A 12,935-nucleotide genomic window follows, 5' to 3' on the forward strand; every position below is an offset into this window, starting at 1 on the left:
TATAACGATTATAAATTACCCTAAAGTGGTGACATGCTTCATGCAATTTCAATTTATTACTAACATATATAACAATTATATACAATAGTAATGAACCAATTAATATCATACTTCAAACATACATTCATACTATATATTATAACTCTTATAATATAAATTATGCATGTATATGTTATTAATGCATGCATACATATATTATAATATTTATACTATATGACGCATGAGCATGCTATAAAATTAAATCATGCAAATATATATATTATAAAACTTATAATATAAATTGTGCATGAAATTAAATGCATAACCTATGGTAGGATTTAATACCATATGACATACATTATGACATATAACTAAAAATATAAATCATACAAGATAATAGCCATTTGATTTGAACAGGTGAACCAGACCTTGAATCGCTCGAACCAGACCACAAACCAGTCCAAAGGAACCCAAACAACTTGAATCGGAGAACCCATGAACCAAATTGGACCAGCAAGCCACGAACCGCACGCGAACCGAAGCTGGACTGCACGTCTTCTCCTTCTCAAAGCAAAGCGACGTCGTGCCTTAGCATCGCAACGCTATGGAGAAGATCATCGACCGTAGCATCGAACGTCGCGACACTACAGTACAATTGCCCACTGTACTCCTTCGAAACGCCATCGAAATTCGCCTCGATTTCTCCAGAACTTGACTGGGATCATCACGAACGACTCAACATAAAAATATAGACTCGATAACGATTTAATGCCCCAAAACATGGGCCCTTACAAAAAAAAAAAAAAAATTGTAAAACAAAAGCAATTAAATCTAAATGCCCAATCCCAAAACATCCATTATTGCAAACAACATTCACAGACAACCATCACATGAAATATACAGAATGTTAAATCCCACCATTAAACTATAAAATCATTCTGAATTTTTGGAAAAAATTTGGGCCAAAAAACCCCGCAATGATACCTATTGTAGGAATCATCGAAGGTCCTTGAGCGGAACACGGGATCGGACCCAAACCCAAAATTTATAGAATCATAACTTCACAGCAATCATACAGAATTATGTATCTAATTAAAAACAACATGCTTGGAAGAAAATGCAGAAGAAGTCAAATTTGGGTTTCAGAAACCCTTACCTTTAAAGATCGTTCTTCAATGGAATCACTTCGAACTAAAAGATACCACCACGACAGAAACCACTGTATTCTCTAGGTGAGAATCTAGGAGGAGTGTGTGCTCTGACTATTTTGAAAAAGAAAACTGAGAAAGATTAGAAGAGATGAAGATCAGAACTATTATGTATCTCTCTGTAACTAGAGAAGAAGAAGGAAAAAATAAAAATCAATTAGAATGCCCACTCCTACACATTATAAGGATTGAGAGAAAAATGGGGAGGGAAACCTCACAATAATTCAAAAGTAAAACTAAAATTGAAAAATTAATTTTAATTTATGATAAAACTATTATATATATATAACTACCTTAAAGGAAAATTATTTCAAATGGTAAAACTGTTGAAAATATTTAATTTTATAAATATTTTGGTTAATTTTTTATATTCAAATATTTATTTTCTCTCAAATAAATTTTGTATTATAATGTATCAAATACATTATAGTAATTATATCATATATAATTAAATTAATTATATCATGTCAATAAGAGCGTAGCTCAACTGACATAGTGCTTATATGTGAGCTCGAATAAAAAGGTTCGACTAATTAGGAGTGTGGCTATACTTAGGGCTAATCATTGAACACTCAAACTTCTACTTAAAAAAAAACCCTCAAACATCCTCCAAAACTAATCACTTTCTTCTCACTAGTTGTCAATAGAACAAATAGAAAATCATCCCATACCTACTTTGCGCATAGGATTGCCGAGTTGCATCGCCTGCAACGTGTTTAATTAGAAAGCCTGGCAAAGGTGAAGGGCAATTGTGTGGTGCTCCATATTTTGGGATGATGAGAGTGGATGGATCTTTTGCCATTGGATTCGCAATTTTCATGGACACCATCTCTTCTTTCCCTATGCCATTGTCAAGCAAAACTTGAATATTTCCTCTCTCCCTCTGATGTTTCGAAAAAAAAAATAAACATATTAATATTGGAAAACAAACTTTTTAAAATAAAAACTATATATTTTAAACAAACTAATCAATTTGAAATCTTATCAAGATTTCATTTTGATTCCAATTATAATCAACAAATTGATCAAATTTAAATTTTAAAAATATGTTCGATAAATTTCAAATTTGTTTATTTGAATTTGGACATTTAAATTTTTTTTTATCCCAAATCAAATTATACAAAGACTAACTAAGTAGACCTTAAATCAAATTTGACCATATTCGAAATAGTATCCCAAATACCTTTTGAAAAAAAATGTAAAATTCAAATTCAAACCATCTAAATGGATCTCAAAGTAAGAAAGCTTGATACAATTACGTTCAATCCCAAATCAAATTTGAGCAGAACTGCAAAATTAAAAGGAACAAATATTGTAAGAATTTGAAATTGAATTTGTTATTATAGAAACTTTTTATTCAAATATAAGTCTAATGGTATGGTTTACATAAAAAAAATGTCGCAAAAAAATAAGCACATTTTAAAGTTCCATATTAAATAACTTTGCATCTCAAACATAGACTTCCTAAATTTATATTAAATGCACAACACTCCAGACAAATCATTTAACTCCACAAACTAATCAACTGTCTAAACCAAACTCCAAATTTAATCATTAAACTCAAAATTCCAAACGCCCCTAAAATGATAGAAATAGGGTTCAATGACTGAAATTAATGAAATGTTAAAAGGAATTTATGCCACTGTCTATTCTTTAAGATCAAAAGAATCCCCATCGTTGTGTACATATGACATGTATACTGAAGTTGGAGTTTCAAATCCTCCACATTGCTATTTCATCAACCATCCAACACTCCAAACAAGCCATTGAGGGGATTCAACCAGAGAAGGATAGAGATTATGTTGTACCCCAATCAACACCAATAATCTAAATTTAAACACATCTTAAATTCTGCTGCCTTATCACCCTTTCATTTGTACTCTTCATAAACAAAAAAGTTGGGAAACAATTAGTTCGACCATTAATATCAATACAAGCAATCTAGTTGACTGTAGTGCATCCCTTCCTTCTGGATCACAGAATAATGATAGTTCTGCTACCAAAAAGCCACATACATGAGGGATAAATATGGATCAACACCACAATAGACACTCCAAAGCTTTTGCTCATTTATACACCTGTTCTAAAATAACAGGTATAATTTTCAGCTCAAAAGACTGATTTGTGTGTGTGCACGCGTGCTCAGATGTGTGTACTTTATCATATTCGTCAACAATAATCGCGAATCCACATAAATTAAATTGGGAACAAAAAAATGAAGAGGAAATTAAGTATATTAGTAGATCTGGACAATGTCATAACGGCAATTACTTCGACCTTCTCATCTGTTTGAAGGAGACAACTGCAGAAATTGAATTACTCTCCTTGGATGCTTGAGCTGTCCCTGAAAAGGTCTAACTAGGCCAAACAATCATTCATTTGGTTTGCGGTGTTTTTCCTTAACAAAGCTTCAGGTATGGAAGGGACAATTTGTTGCCTATATTCTTCTAATTTCTAAACCCACCAAACAGAAAGCAATTGGGATTAACCTGATGAATAATGAAATTTTTTTATAGGCAATATTTACGAGTCTTATATTACACTTTCAAGCCAAACTATCATATGACCATATGATACCAAAAAGGAAAGTAAAAAAAAAATGAAAAAGAAGAATTTGAGAGAGAGAGAGAGAGAGAGAGATCAAAATTTCCACCAATAAAGGCTGGTATGCAACCAAAAATTAAGATTTTTATAACCTGTAAGGCCAAGAGCCGCCAGTGGAATATACTGGAAAATGAGAAAAGCTTTCATGTTCCTGCAAGGCCAATGACAGCAGAAACAAAATTTTGGTATGTTAGAGCGCATGTTACATCCCTTTTTTCATAAAATATTTCAAAGCAAATCTAGGTTTCCCAAAGTTGACAAATCTCTTTGGAGAGACACAGAGAACCATAAAGTTATATATCACAATTCACAAAAGAAAGTATAGAAAATGATACATTAGAAGATTCACCTATTGAGAACTCAAAAATTGTCTTTTTAGGAGGAAAATTTTGTTTATTTTAAAGATAACGTTATCGTAATCACCAGCAACTTTTGAAAATTAAAGTAGAGTTTGATATTTGAAAATTAAAGTATAGTTCACAAGTAGATTATCATCTGCCAAAACTGCTCAATGAAAAAATAAGTAGCCTTTATTTCAACGGGGCATCTGGGAAGGGACAAACAGGCCCAAACTAAAAAGATTCAAACATACCAGATGGATCAAAGCCGCCAATGAAAAGCTCAACAATATCCTACAGAAAAGGTGGATGAAAAACAAAACTGCTAGCAGCGTACTTCTTCCCTTGGGTTTTGAGGATGGGAAAAATTATAACATAATACCATCACCGAAAGCTATTAGCTGTCCAAGCACTGTTCTCACACGGAGCTGTAAAGGATAAAAGACTTGGTATTAAGATAATATATAGAGGGAAGAGGGAGGATGGGAAAATGGGCTTATACGGTAAATAGATATAACCTTTACATCCAGGCACGGATCATTGACCATATTCTTTATTTGAGAAACAATACCAGCATTCCGCAGCTTCGTAACGCGATCTAGTGCACGAGGACTTGAAGGCAAAGTAAGATTTATTATTGCCCAGACAGCAGCAATTCGAAGTTGACTGTTGTCACTCTGCAAAAACTTCACCACAAACGAGTGGATCACATCATCTCCTCGTGGAAATAGTTGTTTCATTACCCCTTCCTTATGAAACTCATTTCCACTTGCAACATTGCAAAGTACATACATTCCCTGCATCAGTCATAATTCAGTAATTATTCAACTGCATGAAGCATATCATTTTCTTCTCTAACCTCTCTAGTCTCTAGTCCTTTCTGATATGGTTTACTTGATAGTTCTCATTGATATACTCAATACAGATTTTATAGTCATAAAAAAATCCTAAAGGATCATTGAAAATGAATCTGCTGAAACTTAATTGTTCATTGGACAGACATGGACATTATCCATCAGATGGAGCCTTTCTTAGAAATAATGGTTTCTTTAAATGCATTTTTAACATTTGAGTAACATATATGCACCTGCAGAACTTCAGCTGTGTCTAATTTTTTATTCCTATCATCCTATGAAAGAAATCCACCATCATTTTTAGCCTTCCCATCAATATTGGCTCCCTTAAGAAATTTCAAAATTTTCCTTCCATGTTTAATGTCAGCTTTCTAAGACTAAGGTAGACATGTAAAAAACAGAAATTCTAGACAAATGTCACAAAGCCAAGTGAGGAAGAGTGTTGAGACTCCTATGGAAAGTTGACAGTTCTTCATTTGGCTAATTTCTCAAGGTCATTTGCTCAACCATCTTTCATTTTTTTTTTCTCAAAGGAAGTGAGAGGAGGGGGGAAAAAAAAAAAAAAAAAAAAAAAGAAGCAAGTCATTTGCTCAAGATACAAGCCACAGGCTTACAGCACAAGCAGGCAAAGATGTGATTTTCTTTATCTTTCCTTAGCTATAGTGATAATTTGAGTTTTAACTCAGAATTTTTCCATTTTTATCTTTGTTTGCTGTTTTGAAAAAAGGCGGAAGCTGAAAAGAGATTTGAACAGCAGTCTGAAAAGACTAATGCTGCGCAAAAGAATATATTTCAAAAGAAAGAATAAACACAAAGTGAGTGCAGAAGGATCTGAAAAACATAGAGCGTTGGTCCTGCAAGATGAAAGGTCACTTGAGTTTTGATCAAGACTACCGCAAGAGCATTTATAGTTCTTTTCTCTGCAAGTAAGATAATTTATTAAAACCCTTTCCCGCTCGGTAAGAAGATAGCCTACTGTCTTACGGGAGTGGAAGTGAATTCCCCAAGAGACCCAGAGCCGACAGAAGGAAGCAAGCATCTGACATGATCGCGCACGTACTAAAGGAAGTAGAAAAAAATTCCTTTATCGATAGAACAGAATCGGATTCGTCTTTCCCATTCTTCTGTCCCAAGGGAGGTTTTTTTAACATGAAAATAATTCCATTGACGAATGATATTATAAACAAACAAAAAAAACATAAACAGAATCCTAAAGACCAGTTAAAAGATCCTCGTGACCTTAAAAATGGAAATATTTCTCTAGTTTGTCAGTCTCTAATTCTATGGAAGATAGTATTGCATAGTATCAGACCTACTTATGAGATCTTCCAGGACGGGAAACATAAATGCTTCAACGTAGCATGTTTAATCAGTTTGTGTGCCTATTGTCTTTAGATAACAAAGTTACTGTATGTTCAATCAACATGGCAGTTATTAGCCATTATTGAGCTGCGCACAAAGTTGCCAAGTTATTATTTGTAAGTTGGTAATTAATACCACTTTGTAAAGTCGGGCTCTTTCTTAGAAATAGACTGTTTTGCAATCATTTCTAGGATTTTTTTTTCTCCAAAATAAAACTTTCCTTTTGAGCCTACAGCATATTCAAAAGTTAAAAATAAAATTAAACTAACCTGGACTCCAATTTCATCCATTGAAATATTTTGCAATTGACGGCCAATAGTATTCAATACGATGCCATCTTCGGCAAACACATACTCAATTGAATCCTCACATCCATCGATAAGATTGCGCACGAGAGCCATAGCATGCTCCTGTATGGAAGGCTCGGGATCTGAACATAAACATGTGATGCAACAATGATTAAACACAAAATATACTCAACCATAAGGATGGAAAACAGAACTTGACAGTACCGCAAACAAGGCTGGCTAACAAGGAAGCTGTTAACTCCATGAAGATTGCTTCTTTACACATAATGTTTGCGAGGAACATTAAATTCCTTAAAGCCCACAATGCATTAAGCCTTATGTCCAAGTCCATAGACTTTGATAATCGAACCAGCTCTTTCACACCTCCACATCCTATAAATATCGACCTCTTTGTTGAAAATTCAACCACTATGTTGCTAATAGCACCAAGTGCTGCAAGCTGGTTAAAGAGTATGAAATGATAGCTATTACACAAAAGCAAAAATAACTTAAGAAGTTTTTCCAAACAACCTCTTTCAATCTGAACATTCAATGACTCAAAAGGTAGGAAGATTCTGACTATTTGGAAACTTGAATTAGTAAGATAATAGGTATACCTGAATATCATTTGAAGGATCGTGTAATAGCCGAACTAAGGGAAGGACAACTGCTTCATTCATAAAGTAACCTGCACTCGAATTCTGAATAGGATGCTCTTAAAAAGCAGGGAAGGGAAAAAGACTATGAACATTAGAAAAGCTAATATTAATACAACATTACACACCTTGATTGATCGAGAGACACTTCTCAAGCAAGTGCAAGCTGCAATACGTATGTCGCCACTTTCATGTTTTATGGCATCAATCACTATGTTCATTACCTAGGTCAAGATTATAAGCAAATAAATAAAATCCATAAACCTTAGTAAGTTAAATTTAAACAAATTTCAGATTTGTTAACCTCTATCGGTCGGCAGCTCAGTTAAAGTATCAAACGGTAAAATAAAGAAAGAAAATTTTGAGTCCCCACTACAATTAATATATTTACACAACGTGTTGCTTCTTCTTCCTTCTTTTCCTTTTTTTTTAATTTATTTTTTAATTTTCTTAATTTTTCCATTTTTTCTTCAATCCAATTGGAATGAACCAGCTGGTATAATTTAACTTTTTTCATTGGAAAATTTTGAGGACTGAGAAACAGATAACAGGACACCTTTGTCAAACAGTGATTTTTTTTTATTACAATATATATATACAGTAAGGATTAGTATGAACTTAGGTCAGAAATAACCATCGAGAGATTCAGATAGACAAGCAGACAACTTTAGATGTCAATTTAGTTACCTGGCCATGTTGACTTAGTGAAACATGAGTTAAATACAAGTACTTGCTAAATGTTTCAAACAAAAACCAATAAGTTAGCTTCATAAAAAATAAGTTGATACAATCACAATAAGAAGCAAACCTGCAAAGAGAGAAATCTAGACCTACAGCTCTCCAACTTTGAGCACAGATGAGAAAATGCCAGCAACAATCCTTGAAAACGTCTGGGACTTAACTGATCCTTATGCAAGTGATTGTACAACTTATCAATTGCATTTGCCTCAAAAGCAAGTTTTTGTAGCTCCTCCTTCTCTGCAATTAAAGTCGAAAAAACGAAGGAAGCTTCATCTCCAACTTGATCTGGACTGTCAAGAAGCTCAAGCAAACTATGTATCAATTTCATTTTGATTCCTATGTCTTGCAGATAACAAGACGACGAATTCCTTATAACGATCAAGCATACGCAGGCTAGCAATCTAGTCTTGGGATTTCTGTCCTTCATCAATTCAATTATATAACTCAGCCAATCTTCTCTACCAGATTGCATGAATTTCGCTATCGCTTCAACATTATTTTTAAATATTGTTGCAATCGACTCTAAACTAGCATCCCTTTGACTTAGAGAACCATCAAGAAGATCAATCAGCTTCTCTAGAACTCCACCATCATACAATGCCTTTTGCTCTGCAATTGTCTCACATGAGTGAACAATGATACTTGCCCCAAGTCCAGTCACATTCTCATTTTGACTATTCAATAATGAAAGAAGAAATTTGGTGTTTTCCTGCTGAAGGAAATCGTGCTTAGGAGCCAACTTTGATTGATAAATCATTCTTAATGATCGAGCTCCTGCATCCACAACCTAAGAAACAGAAAAAATACACCCAACAAAGTTCACATTATGATTGAAAAGTAAGGCGAAAAACAAAGAAGAAGAAGAAGAAGACAACCGCAAAAGGTTGCATTATGTACACGAAAAATACTTGAAAATTTTTGAAGAATTTTGAAGGAATAAATATAAAAAGAAAGGTAAAATTGGAAAAATTTTGAAAGGAATAAACTCCTTTTTTTGCTTCTTTTCCCCTTCTAAAAGATGGTAGTTCTAAAAGTGTATTTAAGGAATCTGCTAGCCAAACCAAAAAAGATTATTATAAGTAGAAATAGGAGCTATTCTTCCCACACTCGAAAAACTAGTCCAGTTCCAAGGAGATCTTCTTTTTCATATTAGCCGACCATTTCTTGTAGTTCGAAGAGGCCATAATAGAGAAGATTAGAAGATGAACAGATCGACACCACAGAAATGCAACTTAAAACTAAGCCACAAAATTTCTGGAATCTTTAATCAACTAGTTAAAATACAACTCGAGCACTTATAACCAGAAAGTAAGCTCATAAACGCGAATTGCAACAGACCAACAATAAAAGACTCCTCAATTTCCTGAGAAATGCAATTCCCAAATTGAAGCAAAATTGCTAGAAAGAAGAAGAGAAAAAGAGAGGGAAGAAGAACCTTGGGGTCGGGATCGGAAAGCAATCGAAGCAGTCGAGGGAAGGCTCCAGCATCGAGAACGGCGGAGACACCAGCGTCGACGCCGCAGGCAAAGCTGCCAAGAACAGCAGCGGACTGAACGAGAATGTTGGGGTCAGAAGTGGAGGAAAGAATTGCAGCAACGTGGGGGACAACGCCGAGCTTGATGAAGGAAAGCTTCTTAGTGCGGTTTCCGATGATCTGATTCTTGATATCTCTCAATGCCTTGAGCTTAACGGCGGCGTCGGCGGCAGTCAATCGGGCGATGAGGTCGGAGGAGGGCTTGGGAATCGCAGAAGAAGCTGAGGTTGGCATGGTCCCAGTACTGAGAGAGCTACTGGGATGGGAATGGCATCGAGGCCACAGCAGAGAGAGAACCCTTCACACCTTTGAGAGCTACAACACAACCTTCAATGGAGTTTTTTAGGGGAAAAGGAAAATTTTTTTTCTTTTTTTTTGGATCTTCCAATAATTTGATGGTTCAAAAGCAAAACAAACACCAATACTTTGATAATGTGTATTTTTATGAAAACCATTCTACCATTCTAAATATAAGTACTATTTGAAAAGTATGTGACCAGTATGTATGTATCTTCTATACATTATATACATGGTATTTTTATTCAAATTGCTAGCACGATGAAAACAAGATAAGAAAAGTAGATGAGAAACTAAAGAAAACAATTCAACTTAGACATTGTTTATCCATACGTTTGGAATTTAGGGTGCAATTGTAATTGTATTAGATTGTAAAGGGAATGAATGGGTTGCAACGTGCAATGAGAATAAGTCGAATAGCAATTAGAAACGATGGTGTTTACTTTTCACGAAAATGAAATTTGAGTGATTACTAGAATGTCCTTTTATATTTATAATTAATCTTTTTATGTCTTGTTGACCTTTTTGTTTTTTGTACTGTTTCATTTTTTATTTTATTTAGTAATTAAAATTTTAGATGTTTATATATAAAGAAAATATTTAATTACACAAAATCTATATTATCAATAAATTTTTTTTTTTTTTTGAAAGAACGATAATCTTGGTCTGAAACTAGAAGTATCCAAATTGTATGATTTTGGCCAAAGAGTAAGAAGAGTTGGAGAAAGAGAGATAAAAGGCATGAGTGAGAGTGATAACGAGATCAAACATGAGCGAGAATGAGATGGAGAGTGAAATGAATTGATCAATGAAATCAAAGATTAGTTGGAACTCGAATTTGATATATAAAGTAAGGCATGAGCGAGAACAAAATCATGTATGGGTGAAAGCAAGATCAAGCGTGAGCGAGAGTGAGATCAAACATGAGCAAGAATAGGTTAGAAAGCAAGAAAGAAATTGATCGATGAAATTACAGATCAACCAGACCTCAGAATCTGTTAGGCTTGATATGCTTATAATGGGTTGATAACACACTACACTATTAAACTAAAGATGATCTTTTGGGCTTAAAGAAACCCAGGCTCTATACTGAATACCAAATACCACCTTAGTTGAAAACACAAATACAAATCAGTGTGCTGAAAGCACAATCCGTGTGAAGAAAATCTCCACCCTACACCTTGACGGCTGTGATTAGAGATAAGCACTTCTAAAGTTTTTGTAGAACTCAAATGACTATTCCTATCTTTTATTTGTTGCAAAGAAAACGGAGAGAAAAAAATAAGAGAACCTGAGGGAGATGTTGTTGGAAATCGCCTGGACGATGAGGCTGCTATCGTTTAGCCGATTTGAGGTAAAGCAAGGAGTTGTCTAGACGGTAAAGGAAGAGTCGTCTAAACGATGAAGACTTTACTAAAGATCGTCTAAACGATGGGGTTCGAAGTCGACGATGGTCTACAGATAGAGGTGCTGAGGTAAACGATCGATGGCTAAATGGTAAACGATATAACAAAGAAGATCGATGAAGAAGATGAACACAATGATTTACGTGGTTCGGCCAAAGATAGCCTACGTCCACGAAGAAGCTGATGGGAATTTTTATTAGGGGGTTACAAGATTGATGCAAGTTAAGTTGTTAGCCTTTCTTGAACACTCTGTATTTTTTTCTCTCTCTTACATTTACATGTAGTTACAAAATGTATATAAAGGCAACTTGTATGTAACTGATTTATAACAACCTTGAAGTTGTTTTCATCTTTCTGTAATAACAATCTCCACCTTGAAATAAACTTCAAATGTTTCTTCAGCTTCTCTGAACTGACTGTCTTCTTCTTTAACCTTTGTCTCTCAGCTTAAACACTATACTATCAAGGTACTTCTGAAGTTTGAGCTGAGTAGGTCTTTGTCAACATGTCGAAGGCATTCTCTGAGGTATGTAATTTCAGAACTTCAACTTGTTTTTCTTCTATCTGTTCTTGAATGAAATGATATTTAACATCAATATGTTTAGTTCTATTATGGTTGCTTAGATAAATGTATGGTGCTCTGATTGTCACAAAAAAAATTTACTATATTTTTTTTAATCCCGAGATCACATAGGAGACCCTTTAGCCATAGACCTTCCTTTACTGCCTCTGAAAGGGCAATAAACTCTGCCTCAGTAGTAGAAAGGGCTACTACTGATTGTAAAGTAGCCTTCCAGCTTAGGACATACCTTCCATATAGGAAGATATACCCTGATAAGGATCTTCTTTTGTCTAGATCTCCAACATAGTCAGAGTTAACATACCCAATCGGCTCTGGTTTACTGTTTGGAAGCTGTTGGTACATTAGTTTAGAATTAGAAGTACCCTTAAGATACCTCATTATCCATTTAGTTGTCTTCCAGTGCCTTTTACCCAGATTAGCCATATATCTACTCACCAGACTAGTAGCATAGGCAATATCAGGTCTTGTAGACACCATTAGATACATTAAGCTTTCCACAACTTGGCAATAGGGGATTGTTGACATTACCTTCTAATGTTCAATGTCAGATTCTTTAGTTGAGAGTTTGAAATGGTTAGCTATACTGATTTGGCCTCTGTCATGTGATACTTCTTTAACAATTTCTGGCAATACTGTGATTGATTAATGCTTAGAATACTTGCTTTTCTGTTTCTAATAATGCCAATGCCTAGTATTCTTGTTGCATTGCCCATGTCTTTCATTTCGAATTCTGAGTTAAGTAAATCTTTTACTTTATTTAACTATTTCATAGTTGCTCCTGATAAAAGCATGTCATTCACATATAGTAACAAGTAGATAAGATGAGTATAGGTATCTGTGTTTATGTAAACGCAACTGTCATAAGAGTTTTTATAAAAGCCATTCTTCTGTACAAAATCACTAAATCTTCTGTTCCAACATCTAGGGGACTGTTTAAGGTCGTAGATAGATTTTTTAAGTAGGCATACATAGTCTTCTTTCCCTCTGACCTCATACCCCTTAGGTTGGCTCATATAGATAACTTCCTCTAGGAAGCCATGTAGAAAAGTTGTTTTAACATCAAGTTACTCCAACTCCAGGTTATTC

General features: G+C 34.5%; 2 protein-coding genes across 4 annotated transcripts; both read right to left on the reverse strand.

Moving 5' to 3' along the window:
* Window positions 1-341: 341 nt before the first annotated feature.
* LOC120071413 (vacuolar protein 8) lies at window positions 342-10,027 on the reverse strand. Of its 3 annotated transcripts, none has more exons than XM_039023686.1 (12): window positions 9,465-10,027; window positions 8,097-8,816; window positions 7,417-7,512; window positions 7,250-7,333; window positions 6,858-7,092; window positions 6,615-6,775; window positions 4,648-4,926; window positions 4,384-4,557; window positions 3,884-3,942; window positions 1,859-2,070; window positions 1,136-1,241; window positions 342-694 (listed from the first exon to the last, which is right to left on the reverse strand). In XM_039023686.1, exons 1-8 carry the CDS (start codon window positions 9,795-9,797, stop codon window positions 4,498-4,500), a joined length of 1,968 nt encoding a protein of 655 aa, XP_038879614.1. In that variant the 5' UTR covers window positions 9,798-10,027; the 3' UTR covers window positions 342-694; window positions 1,136-1,241; window positions 1,859-2,070; window positions 3,884-3,942; window positions 4,384-4,497. The 3 variants fall into 3 exon arrangements, with proteins under 3 accessions (XP_038879614.1, XP_038879613.1, XP_038879612.1); XM_039023685.1 differs by having other exon boundaries at window positions 1,136-1,259; XM_039023684.1 differs by lacking the exons at window positions 342-694; window positions 1,136-1,241; window positions 1,859-2,070 and having other exon boundaries at window positions 3,235-3,942.
* A 1,701-nt stretch (window positions 10,028-11,728) lies between these two features.
* On the reverse strand, window positions 11,729-12,326 carry LOC120072104 (secreted RxLR effector protein 161-like). Its single transcript, XM_039024517.1, has 2 exons — window positions 11,931-12,326; window positions 11,729-11,830 (listed from the first exon to the last, which is right to left on the reverse strand). The coding sequence occupies exons 1-2, from the start codon at window positions 12,324-12,326 to the stop codon at window positions 11,729-11,731; spliced, it is 498 nt and encodes a 165-aa protein (XP_038880445.1).
* Between the last annotated feature and the right edge of the window lie 609 nt (window positions 12,327-12,935).

Source organism: Benincasa hispida, chromosome 2 (assembly GCF_009727055.1).
Source record: "Benincasa hispida cultivar B227 chromosome 2, ASM972705v1, whole genome shotgun sequence".
NCBI classification, from domain to species: Eukaryota; Viridiplantae; Streptophyta; class Magnoliopsida; order Cucurbitales; family Cucurbitaceae; genus Benincasa; species Benincasa hispida.